General features: G+C 42.1%; 1 protein-coding gene across 4 annotated transcripts in view; it reads left to right on the top strand.

The window, feature by feature from the left end:
- Positions 1 to 13,411, top strand: part of LOC143497400 (uncharacterized) — a 127,986-nt gene that overhangs the window by 104,832 nt on the left and 9,743 nt on the right. For all 4 annotated transcript variants that reach the window (XR_013125879.1, XM_076993309.1, XM_076993308.1 and 1 more), the window contains exons 12-13: positions 4,703 to 4,831; positions 11,946 to 12,043. Coding sequence is in view for 3 of the 4 variants with exons in the window: in XM_076993309.1 (XP_076849424.1) it covers positions 4,703 to 4,831; positions 11,946 to 12,043 (227 nt within the window). In the remaining variant the exon portion in view is untranslated. The remainder of the gene's footprint in view (positions 1 to 4,702; positions 4,832 to 11,945; positions 12,044 to 13,411) is intronic.

Here is a 13,411-nt window from a genome sequence, read left to right as displayed (position 1 = left end):
TTTTTATTTTTTTAAAGCATTCATGTGCCGCTCCAAACAGAATTCTGTCACTAGCCTCGCGAGAACTGCCACCCAGACTACTGCAGGTGGAACTGCCACCCAGACTACTGTAGGTAGCAGTTCTCGCGAGGCTAGTGACAGAATTCTGTTTGGCGCGGCACATGAATGCTTTAAACAATATATAAATTAAAACTCGCGGGTTTAGTGTCGACAGTGGGAGCAAACGTGGAACAACAAATCAGGATTTAACGAGAGAAGGCTTGCTCACTGGGGGCTAGGACTCGGCACTTGTAAAGCTGCTTTGTGACAACAACTGTTGTAAAAAGCGCTATATAAATAAAATTTGATTTTGATTTGATTTGAGAAGGCAGTCCTGCCTAAAAAGCTAAGCGTACGTGTAAGTACCTTGACGAATGGGACAGGGAATTTATTTTCCTAAAGAGGAGCATGAAGGGGCATACAGTTGTGATCAAATTTATTCAACCCCCAATGCTGCGAAGGGTTTTATGGAATTCAGTGCACATTTGTAATTGTGTTCATAATGAAATCTTACAAGGACTTGTTAAAGAACTAAATGCAACTAAGATAGCATCAATTTTTTTGGTCATAAAGTATTAAATGGCCTTTTTGTGATTTCTTCATTGACACAATTATTCAACCCCTTTACGACTACCACTCCTAAGAACAGAGGTTCATTCCAGTGTTTTCCATCAGGTATTGAAAACATCTGTGGATGTCAACGAGCAGCAATCAAGCATGATAAGCACCAATTAGGCAGATTTAAAAGGACTGTGATACTCAGCTCCTTCTAGACATCTACTGGTGTGTTTCCAAGCATGGTGAAGGCAAGAGAATGGTCCCAGAAGACAAGAGAAGAGGTTATTGCTCTTCACAAGAATGGCAATGGATATAAAAAGATTGCGAAGTTGTTAAATATTCCAAGAGACACTATCGGAAGTATCATTCGCAAGTTCAAGTTAAAGGGCACAGTGGAAACGTTACCTGGTCGTGGCAGAAAGAAGATCCTGACCGCGACTGCTGTGCGCTACCTGAAGCGTAATGTGGAGAAAAATCCCCGCGTGACTGCTAAGGAACTGAAAAAAGACCTGTCAGATGTGGGCACTGAAGTTTCAGCTCAGACAATAAGGTGCGCACTGCATAACGAAGACCTCCATGCCAGAACGCCCAGACGCACCCCCTTGCTGACTCCAAAGAACAAGAAAAGTCGACTGCAGTATGCCAAAAGTCATGTGGACAAGCCACAAAGGTTTTGGGACAGTGTACTGTGGTCAGATGAAACTAAATTAGAACTGTTTGGGACAATGGACCAGCGCTATGTTTGGAGAAGGAAGAACCAGGCTTATGAACAAAAGAACACCTTGCCTACTGTGAAGCATGGCGGGGGGTCAATTATGCTTTGGGGCTGTTTTGCTTCTAATGGTACAGGAAAGCTTCAACGTGTGCAGGGTACCATGAATTCCCTTCAGTACCAGGAGATCTTGGAGGAAAATGTGATGGAGTCAGTCACAAACCTGCGGCTTGGGAGACGTTGGACCTTCCAACAGGACAATGATCCGAAGCACACATCCAAGTCCACTAGAGCATGGTTGAACATGAAAGGCTGGAACATTCTAGAGTGGCCATCGCAATCACCAGACTTAAATCCAATTGAGAACCTCTGGTGGGACCTAAAGAAGGCAGTTGCAGTGCGCAAGCCTAAGAATGTGACTGAACTGGAGGCTCTTTGCCCATGAAGAATGGGCTAAGATACCCATAGGTCGCTGCAAGACACTTGTGTCAAGCTATGCTTCACGCTTGAAAGCTGTCATAACTGGAAAAGGATGTTGTACTAAGTACTAAAAAATAATGTCACTAGGGGGTTGAATAAAACTGATAATGATGTGAGCACAGTAAAGACATTTGTGGTTATTCCATCATAAATATTATGTTATGTTTGTCTAATTTATAAGTGCCTCTTTGATATAATTGTAAATAAGATGACTGAAATGATCAAAATCAATGTCAAACTGGCCAAAACACTTTATTTCAGTGGGGGTTGAATAAATTTGATCACAACTGTAGCTACTCATTCTGTAAGATATGTAGCTGTGATTTTGATGTCTCTCATGGGGGAAGGAACGAACAATCTGCCAAGCACAAATGCGGGCTAAAGGCACAGAAAGATGCCCAGGAGATGTCCCCATTTGTAGCTAGAAATACCACTAGAAATTTTAAATTTTTTTATTCATTTGTAGTTCAAAACATATTTGGGGTGTTTTTTCTTCACTTTTGCCACTCCAAAGATGTTTTCGTTTCTCCTACAGCCTCGATTGCGGCTATATGCAAATAACTGATTATGCAAATTAGGCGATGACGTCATATACGGGAAATGTCCCGTATTTTTAAATACAAAACTTGACAGGTATGTTATATAGTGCTTCCCATGCTTCTGTTCGCACTAATAATACGCAAGCCTCGTATTTTCCTCTGTTTAGGGGAACTAGACTGGGCTGCCCATTGTTCCCCTTGTTGTTTGCTCTGGCTACAGAGCCCCTCTCGTTAGCATTGAAAACTGTCTCAGTTTCAGGGTATTCAATGCATGGGTACTACGATGAAGGTTTCACTTTATGCTGATGATCTACTCTTGTTCATAGCTGATCCATCTAACTCCCTTACTTTTATACAGAATACTTTATCAGGTTTTGGGTCCTTCTCTGGGCATAAAGTGAACTTTCAAAAGTTATCCTGTTTTTTTACATGTAATTTTACATTATCCTGTAAAATCGCTGGCTAAATCTATGATTAGAACACATACATTTTCATTTTTCAGACAATGGGTTCAGGTATTTAGGTGTTTTTGTAACTGATTCACTAGAAGCCATTATCCGCACTAATTTTCATCCTGTAATGTCTAAATTAAAAGATTTTCTAAGGTGGAAATCCCTTCCATTGTCTGATTGCTAGGGTTAACATTGTGAAAATTAATGTTTTACTGTCTGAAGGGGGATTTAGGGGACAAAATCCCCAGCGGATTTTTTATGGTAGTGGACCCAAAAGCCTTGTATGTGCAATAAGCAAACTTACAAGCGTGAGAAAAACAAAACTGTTCGCAGAGAATATTCAGCGTGGTTAACAAGAAGAACTGAAAATAATTGCGGAGAATATTCAGTGCAGATAACGAGGGAGAACTGAAAGTAATTGCGGGAATAATCAACACGTAATACAGGGGAGAACAGAAAGCGATCGCGGAAATAATCAACGTGGAAAACACAAGAGAACCGAAATATTCACGGAATGAAATCAACGCTGGGAACACTTGCTAATGTAGTCTTGTAGGTATTTCAGTCTTGCTAGGTAGTGCTCTATGTCTAATCTTATATTTTGTTGTCTTCTTTCTAGGTATCAGCACTGGCAAGAATCAGAATCAGAATCAGAAATACTTTATTAATCCCCTGGGGGAAATTGCAAAAACTGTTTATGGCAGTGCTTGAGCTCGAGTAGTTTGGACTTAAACCTGTTTATACTAGATAGAGATGCATATTCTGACTTAACACTTAGCACTTTTGTAAGTCACTCTGGATAAGAGCGTCTGCTAAATGCCGTAAATGTAAATGTAAACCCGATAAACAAACAAAACCAAAGAGAAACAAAAGACACCAGGGGAAGTAACTGGCTGGCTGGCAAACGCCGAGAAGAACAAAAAACCCTTCCCAAAACCCAAAACCAAATGTCAGCAAATTATTAATAGCTGAACACTTATCTATTATAAACATCCTGCAATTCTGTCTTTTCTGCTTGTAAAACCTCACGGCAGTGCTGGGTAGGAGCTGCTAATATAATTGGTTTATTAAACTGCCAATCCATAATAAAAGCTCTCTTAATGTAAAAGGCAAGGGTATGCGACAGATAAACAGAAGGTCCTGGGGGAGGTCCTTTCTCTCTTTTACCTAGAAACAATGGTGTGAAATATTCTGATTGGTTGATTTTCTATTTCCGCACAAGCACAAAAAGTGGATTTGAAAGCTGATTTAGAGGTAAAAAACAAATTATTGCTGAAGTGTTAGTGGTGGACCTACAGAGAAGGCCTTGAAGGCCCTGACGGTTCGCCACTGGTATAGTGTTAATTCACCACACCACAAAAAAAAAACGCATTCACGCAAGTGCCCCCCTGGACAGACGGCGCCCCTAGCCTTTGCCTATATTGCCTAATGGAAGGGCCGGCCCTGAACCCAGTTGTCATATCCACATGCTGTATCTGGTATCAATTTAGGCAGTATTTTATGTTCATATCTCCTTCTATATTGCTATCTGTTTTAGATAATCATTTATTTCCTCCTCACGGTAGACTCAGCTTTTCGATATTGGCATGAACATGGCATTGTTTCTTTTTGTGATTTTTTTTTTTTAAGGAGGGCTGTTTTCGTAGCTTTGTTCAATTGCAGGCTAATTTTCAGTTGCCCTCGGGCGTGTTCAGCTCGTTCATTTGGATTGTGCAACTACAGGGTGTGATTTATTAATGTGTAGTAAGGAAGATGCCTATTGTTAATGCGCACACAATATTTAAAAATATTTATTAACAGAAATTAGGATGATTTTATTTGACAAAAGGCTATATATAACGAAAACAAAGACATTTCATATCTTGTCAACAGTGTGTGGGCAATATGGGGAAAAACTAAACTGTTTGTCCCATCATTTTCAGTTATTGGAGATGAGAGGTCAGACACATTGGGACGTAATGCTTCTGGTTCATACCGGTTACCACCAGCATTTGAATATTCATCAATGCGTTCCACAATCTCCTCTAACAGCTCAGGATACGTCTCTGAGTGTAAGTATTTAGAAAGGTCTGGTAGCATGAGACAACCACCAATAAGTGAGTATTAAAAAAGATTGTATCTATGATATAGTTTATAAAATTTATATATGAGTTTATACATATACATTTTATGCTGAATACGTACAAACAGCATAAAATGTGTTCACCATTGTAATTGAAATTCTTTACACAGATAAAAAAATGTTTATTCTCGATTAACTACATGATAATGGTCACTGTAGGCTGGGATCTGGGTTCAGGGGAGAGGCCCACTCAGTCACACCCCAGGTGCATCACTCCCTCAATCCCAGTCGCCGGAATATTAACACGCCACACCTGCTGCGCAAATTCCAGACATCCCAATCTTTTCATTAACACGCCTATGGCAGGTCCTGTCATCCAGTTCTGCATCTTGCCAGAGCTTGAGCTGAGCACCTGTCTGTCGAGAGCCTATATTCCTCACCTGTGTCCCTCCGCTCTTTGTGCTTGTTGCAAGGATGGACGGCAGTGGAATTGACAGAGATGCAATGAAGCTTACTTCCCCAAAATAATGCGCATTTTATTTATATATTTTTTTCTTTTCGACCACTTTTCTTCAAATAGTGCAAGTACTTACAGTGTCCCCAAAATAAAGTTGAAAAAATGCAGAACATAAACTAAGCAAAATAAAATACCTAAATGCAAAAATAAACAGGCTTCAAGTTTGCCAGGCTAAATCAAGATGAATGACCACTTCTAAACAGCCACGTCACAGTACCGTATGCCACAACGTCTATCCCTCAACTCCACTCTGGAGCCTCTCCGAGGAGGGTACGGCTCGAGAAAAGAGACCACCTCCCCGTGGCTGCGTGTGCGTGGCTGCCTGGCCATGGCACAAACGCGTTCCTGATCTCGCGCATGCTCGTTCGTGTGCAAAACGATGGCCGACGCCAGCGTTTAGTGTAAGTTAAAATACCTCGTTTTTGTAGACAAACGAATCTTACATTCTAGTCTTGTATTGGCAGTGTATATGTTCATAAAGTTACTTTATGGAGAGGAAAACATTTAAGAATAGCCTGTTAAGTTCTCTGCATTGTAAACTTCGCATGGGAACAATGAACAATGCTTGACAAATTGGGAATACCAATCAACTGTAAATTGAACAGTGTTTAAAGAGGGGAAGCCATGCGGCTTTTGCAAAAATAAAGTTCTAAATGGAAATATTTTGTTTGTGTGTTTTCATGTATTTCTACCTGAATTTTATCTGCAAAACATTAAGTTTAATGTGCATTGAAGTTTTCAAATCCTTTGCAAACATCCTTATAATGCCATGTAGGATGTTTCGTAAATACAAAGAGTGAAGGTATAACTAGTATATGTAGTTATTTATGTAGAAACGGTAAATTTGCATTTATTACTTTTATTTAGAAATTCCTATAACGCGATACTATAACGGAACTTCACCAGCGCGGTGCAGCCAGGATGAGAGAGCCATGGTGAGAGAGTCTCCCAGTCTCGCGCCGTATACTATTGGCCTCTCCTGGGCTTCTATACACGTAGCCCCTCCCCACAGATGGGCCCATTTGCATATATAAATCAATCAACTAAATACCAACACTCTAAATGAAAAATGACAACAGAAAAGAATAAACATAAAATACATAAACACCCAAAATAATTTTCACTAAACAAAAATCCCCACTGCACTTTATAAAATACATTTTCACTAAACTCAATAAAACACCCCCGCTAAAATAGTACGTGCCGCCCAGAACGCACCAACCCCCTAATAATTATAGAATGGACCAGTCCCTCGGTTTCGTCTGAAGAGAAGAAAGTGTTTGGCGTGCTGGTGAGTCTACAGAACCTGTGGTGTTTGTAAAGATTAGTGATGGGAAGATGATATCTCAAGGAGTGTATTGACAGACATTGTATTGACACTGTGTTGGTCACTCAATAGTGACCCCTGCAGTAGTTATAATATCATTGCAGGTAAACAAAATGAAAATAAGTTGGAAAAGCATCCTGAAAACACATCCACGTGTGAAATATTTTATCGACATTCGTTTACTTAAAATATGATCTCATCATTTTATAATTTCATTTGCTCAATTTGTTTGCTGAGTTCAGTTCTTAAGAAGAGTCCAAAATTTGCTTAAAACCTTCAGTCTCTTGACAGCTTCAGCTGCTTTTGATGGGCTAAGAAATCCAACGGTTTTAAACCAGGGGTCCAACAGTGTTGCCAGTGTCATCAGAGAGTTCTCTTTTAGAGAAATTAAATCAATACTGAAAAGTGGCCACCCTATATACAACCAGCTTTGTTCACTCACACATCACATGCATCTTCTGCTGTCCATATTTTATTCAGAAGTGAACAATGATAATTGAACCATTGAACATAGAGATACTAAACATAATACATGTCAGACATGACATTCAGACACTGTCAGATTCAGAGATACAAAAAAAAAAGATTTTAACTTGGAGGGGTGAGAGTAAGAAGAGTAGTCCATCGGAATGCAGAGTGCGGATTACAGTTAACTTCTCACTTTAGACTCGCGGGGACGCTAGCGAACATTCCAGGAGGAGCGAGTAACTAGTAGGCTACTATGTTTGTGAATGTAGCAAAATGGTGACAGAAGCTACAGCAGCGACTAAAAATAATAGCAACAGCTTAGTAGCTTTCACATGGCAAGCCTTTCGTGACACGCTCTTCCCTGTTGTCTTCTCTCACGATAATGTCGTGCTGAAAAAATTTGACCTGTCTTGTCAGTGGATGGAGCCAGATCCGTAAACGCGAGAAACCCGTTTTCGCCATTCCAGATGGCTCAGTCAAAAAAAAGAGTTTACAACTTCATCTTCAACCTTTTCAGCCCTGGTGCGAATGTTATCCTCACATGTCCCTATGGATTCACCAGTTAGAACTACAGACACACTAGAAAAAAATATCTTGTTTCTTATTTTATGTCACCATTAACTACACGGGGTTGACGTGAACTTAATAGGCCTATCTATCTATCTATTTTTCACAAGAGCTTGTGGCTAGCTCTGACAGTGTTCAATGCAAGCTGTAGCGAACGGCAGTAACTTTGTTTTACCGGAAAATGTGAAAACGATTGAAACCATTAATCACCCAATTAAATCCACTGGTAAATGTACGATCTGGTAAATGTAGTGTTAAATGTACGATTTGGTAAATGTAGTGGTAAATGTACGATCTGGTAAATGTAGTGGTAAATGTAAGATCTGGTAAATGCAGTGGTAAATGTACGCTCTTCTGCCTTGTCCCTGGTGTAGACAGCACTAGGTCCTGCTTCTCGTCCCGCTTAGCGAATAACATGAATGAAGAACGTTCGTATGATTGAACGCAATTTGGCCTCTATGATGGTTCTGGGTGGAAATTGCTGGCCACTGTGTCATTGAAATTGCCGATTTCGCAACTGCTCTGTTTACTTATTAAGTCAATATGATTATATATACACTGCTCAAAAAAATAAAGGGAACACTTAAACGACACAATATAACTCCAAGTCAACCACACTTCTGTGAAACCAACCTGTTCAGTTAGGAAGCAACACTGATTGTGAATCAATTTCACCTGCTGTTGTGCAAATGGAATAGACAACAGGTAGAAATGAGAGGCAATTAGCAAGACCCCCCGTATAAAGGAGTGGTTCTGCAGGTGGGGACCACAGACCACTTCTCAGTACCTATGCTTTCTGGCTGATGTTTTTGTCACTTTTGAATGTTGGTGGTCCTTTCACACTCGTGGTAGCATGAGACGGACTCTACAACCCACACAAGTGGCTCAGGTAGTGCAGCTCATCCAGGATGGCACATCAATACGAGAAGGTTTGCTGTGTCTGTCAGCGTAGTGTGCAGAGGCTGGAGGCACTACCAGGAGACAGGCCAGTACACCAGGAAACGTGGAGGAGGCCGTAGGAGGGCAACAACCCAGCAGCAGGACCGCTACCTCCGCCTTTGTGCAAGAAGGAACAGGAGGAGCACTGCCAGAGCCCTGCAAAATGACCTCCAGCAGGCCACAAATGTGCATGTGTCTGCACAAACGGTTAGAAACTGACTCCATGAGGATGGTATGAGGGCCCGACGTCCACAGATGGGGGTTGTGCTCACAGCCCAACACCGTGAAGGACGCTTGGCATTTGCCAGAGAACACCAGGATTGGCAAATTCGCCACTGGTGCCTTGTGCTCTTCACAGATGAAAGCAGGTTCACACTGAGCACATGTGACAGACGTTACAGAGTCTGGAGACGCCGTGGAGAGTGATCTGCTGCCTGCAACATCCTTCAGCATAACCGGTTTGGCAGTGGGTCTGTAATGGTGTGGGGTGGCATTTCTTTGGAGGGCCGCACAGCCCTCCATGTGCTCACCAGATGTAGCCTGACTGTCATTAGGTACCGAGATGAGATCCTCAGACCCCTTGTGAGACCATATGCTGGTGCGGTTGGCCCTGGGTTCCTCCTAATGCAGGACAATGCTAGACCTCATGTGGCTGGAGTGTGTCAGTAGTTCCTGCAAGATGATGGCATTGAAGCTATGGACTGGCCCGCCCGTTCCCCAGACCTGAATCCGATTGAGCACATCTGGGACATCATGTCTCACTCCATCCACCAACGTCACGTTGCACCACAGACTGTCCAGGAGTTGGCGGATGCTTTAGTCCAGGTCTGGGAGGAGATCCCTCAGGAGACCATCCGCCACCTCATCAGGAGCATGCCCAGGCGTTGTAGGGAGGTCATACAGGCACGTGGAGGCCACACACAATACTGAGCCTCATTTTGACTTGTTTTAAGGACATTACATCAAAGTTGGATCAGCCTGTAGTGTGTTTTTCCACTTTAGTTTTGTGTGTGGCTCCAAATCCAGGCCTCCATTGGTTAATAAATTTGATTTCCATTGATGATTTTTGTGTGATTTTGTTGTCAGCACATTCAACTTTGTACAGAACAAAGTATTCAATGAGAATATTTCATTCATTCAGATCTAGGATGTGTTATTTGAGTGTTACCTTTTTTTTTGAGCAGCATATATATATATATATATATATATATATATATATATATTAGGGGTGGGACGCGATAAAAAAATTAATCGAATTAATTAGAAGCCTTGTAATCAATTCATCAAAATTAATCGCATTTTAATCGCATTTCAGTATTTAACATGAGAAATATTAATTTAATGAAAATAATCATAAACTTCAACATCTTGTTTATTTTTGTCACGGTCAGGGGGCCGGGTCGCCACCAGAGGGCGCGCATCCCGGCCAGCAGCCGATCCCAGCACACACCCCCGCGCACCACTCCCACAGTCCCAATCACCAGTATACTGAACACCTGTTTCTTATTTACTTTGCTCTTCTTAAGCCTGCAGGTCGTCTGGTCCAGTGCTGCACATAGCCGCTACATGAGTGTCTCTGGTCTCTGCGTGTCCGTCACTGCGTTCCCTACCTGCGTGCGCTACGAGCTTTACCTTGCATCACTTGCAGTGTGTGCGTTACAAGCCTTACTAGTGTGCACTACGAGCTTTACCTTGCATCACTTGCCATGTGTGCGCTAAGAGCTTTACTGGTTTGGTTGCCATGGACAATAAACATCCTTCTGTTCAACCCCCGTCTCTGGCTGCCTCTGTCCCGACGCATCCGGCGTCACAATTTTTCCACCAGTCTACTACACAGACCAATAGATGAGTGCAGAAAACAGAGCAAACAGTTTTCAGAATACTGGAAATTCTGACCAAAAATGTTGTTTAATTTTAGGAGTTTTGCTCAGGATATTGGAAGAATAAGAAGAACTGAAGTAAATCAGAAGATGTTTTTAAATACCATTTTAGATGGTAGACTTTCTTTAATTTCCCAGGCCTCTGCAACAGGCATCTCCATAGTGCCTAGAAGTGTCTTCTGCATGCTCAAAGCAAATGACTGGATCTTCCATTCATCATCTATAATATGAGCTGTCACACCAAGATAATTCTTGTTGCTAACAGAGGTCCAGTGATCCCCATTCAGAGACACATTTGTGGCGCTCTTCACAATAACCTGTTTTACTTCCCTTTCCCCATCATACAGCTGCTGGATTTTCTTCGACATTGTCTTTCTGGACGGCAGTTCGTAACTTGCATCAGCTGACACAATTTGCAGCACTTCTTGTAAAGCCTGGATTATACTTTAATGAGTGACCGTAGCACGCGACTCCGTGAACGGCGGAGGCGTTTAAACTCGCCGCGTCTTAAGCCTTCAACCATAGAGAGCGGTCTACAGTCCACAGCAATCCAACTCGCCACTGAATTGGTCAATTTGTCTGACGTGGACTTTGACATTTTGTTTCTTAATTTGAACCCCGACATGTGGTCGAGTGTTGACTGGCGACACTGTTTGCTCGTACTAGGAATACATTTAGCAGCTAAGTTATCATTACTGACCTGCGCGTTAGCACCAATATGTTTTGCGTTGAGGTGGTAACGAAGGGTGGAAGTGCTCCTGTGATAAGCGAACTCCTTCCTACATAAAGTGCAAATAACAATATTTTTGTTTGTACTTCCATCTGTAAGTTTCTTATATTTAAACTTCCCATTCACCAGCGTAGCCTCTTCAGTCATCTCCATCATGATCTTATCAGTGGCGGACTTAGAAATTTGGGGGCTCAAGGCGAATTTTGCTAGGGGGTCCATCAACATTAATATGCGAGAAATAAGTCAGCTAATCAGGGGGCCCATACAGTGGGCTGCAGTGGGAGGGGCCCAAGGCAGTTGCCTAGCCACGCCTCTATGCAAAGCCCGCCTCTGGATCTTATTGTGCGTCCATATAATCTGTCTGCCTGGAACTCATGCACTGAGAAACATTCCACGGTGCAAAAGTGTCTCATGCGTTAATTTTTTTAGTTCGTTATTTTCCCTGTCCCACCACTAATATATATATATATATACAACCCACACATATAAATGTATATTCATTTTATAGAATTTCTGATATTGACATGTCATTTTTCAATCTAAACTTTTCTATATACGTTTGTATATTTATTATATACTTATTCACATGCGTATTAACATGGATTTGACTCATTAGGTCTGTTATGTGTAAACTTAGTTTTTATTCTTTTGTCTTTTCTTTATTATCCTCCACAGTGTGTGGAAAGGAGAGTTCAGGTGGGGAGTCTCTGAGAAGTCGCAGGAACTCTATTGGCTTCAGAACTTTATCTCTGGCTAGGCCAGTCACACTCTCGGTAGGTGCCTTTCATGCAGAAACCATTTCTCTTTTAGTTATATGTAGTTAGTAAACCCAGGCAATCCAGCTACCACCCCACTGTCAATGGGACTGTGACATCAAAACACTCCCTAGTACTATACCACCCAAGAGCAGAATAAACCCATTATCCCCTCTCAGAGTCGGAGGCCATGGAAGAATACATAAGCAAAACACTAAAATTAGGTTACATCAGGCCACCAACTTCTCCTTCTGCCGCTGAGTTTTTCTTTGTTGAAAAAAGGATCTTAGGTCTTAGACCTCATATAGATTTTTAGGAGTTGAATGCTATCACAGTTACAAATCATTATCCACTTCCCCTAGCCTTGGAACAATTCCTACAGGCTACGATTTTTACTAAACTGGATTTAACCCCTTTCTGTGGAGGCCATTTTTGAGCCATTTGTACTAATACACTAACACAGCAATGGTGTGGGGGATATTTATGGCCCACTTTGGGCCAATTAGTACCAGTTGAGCATCATGTCAACGCCACAGCCTACCTGAGTATTATTGCTGACCATGTCCATCCCTTTATGACCACAGTGTACCCATCTTCTGATGGCTACTTCCAGCACAGTAACGTGCCATGTCATAACGCGCGAATCATCTCAAGACTGGTTTCTTGAACACGACAATGAGGTTACTGTACTCCAATGGCCTCCACAGTCACCAGTTCTCAATCCAATAGAGCACCTTTGGGATGTGGTGGAATGGAAGATTTGCATCATGGATGTGCAGTCGAACAATCTGCAACAACTGCATGATGCTATCATGTCAATATGGACCAGACTCTCTGAGGAATGTTTCCAGTACCTTGTTGTATCTATGCCATGAAGAATTAAGGCATTTCTGATGGCAAAAGAGGGTCCAACCTGGTACTGGAAAGGTGTACCTCAGGGGTCACCAACCTTTTTGAAACTGGGAGCTACTTCTTGGAGACCAATTATTGCGGAGGGCTACCAGATGAATTCGCATCAATCTAACGAAAAGTTGTTGAGCGGGGGGGGTGGTGTACGAGTGTCAATTGCTAAGCGGGAAGACCGCTGGCAACCGCGGACAATCTATAATAGTAGCAAAAACATAAACGATGCAGCGCTTTGGTGCATGGCACTATAGTGAGCTATTTTTAAAACAAGCCACGTTGGTGACCCCTGGTGTACCTAATAAAGTGGCCAGTGAGTGTATTTTTACTCACATCAAATGTGGGAATTGGAATAGACATACTAGTGCATACAGTTCCTAGGCATAGGGACTGGCCTCTCCACATGGAGAGTTAACAAAGCTCTTTAAATCAAACTCTGCCGCTAGGAGGAGCCCACAGGTCAGTTTCAGGCGGAGTCCCCGC

Source organism: Brachyhypopomus gauderio, unplaced genomic scaffold (assembly GCF_052324685.1).
Source record: "Brachyhypopomus gauderio isolate BG-103 unplaced genomic scaffold, BGAUD_0.2 sc110, whole genome shotgun sequence".
NCBI classification, from domain to species: Eukaryota; Metazoa; Chordata; class Actinopteri; order Gymnotiformes; family Hypopomidae; genus Brachyhypopomus; species Brachyhypopomus gauderio.
The sequence above is the reverse complement of the archived record's forward strand: the minus strand, read 5'-3'. Positions and strand labels throughout refer to the sequence as shown.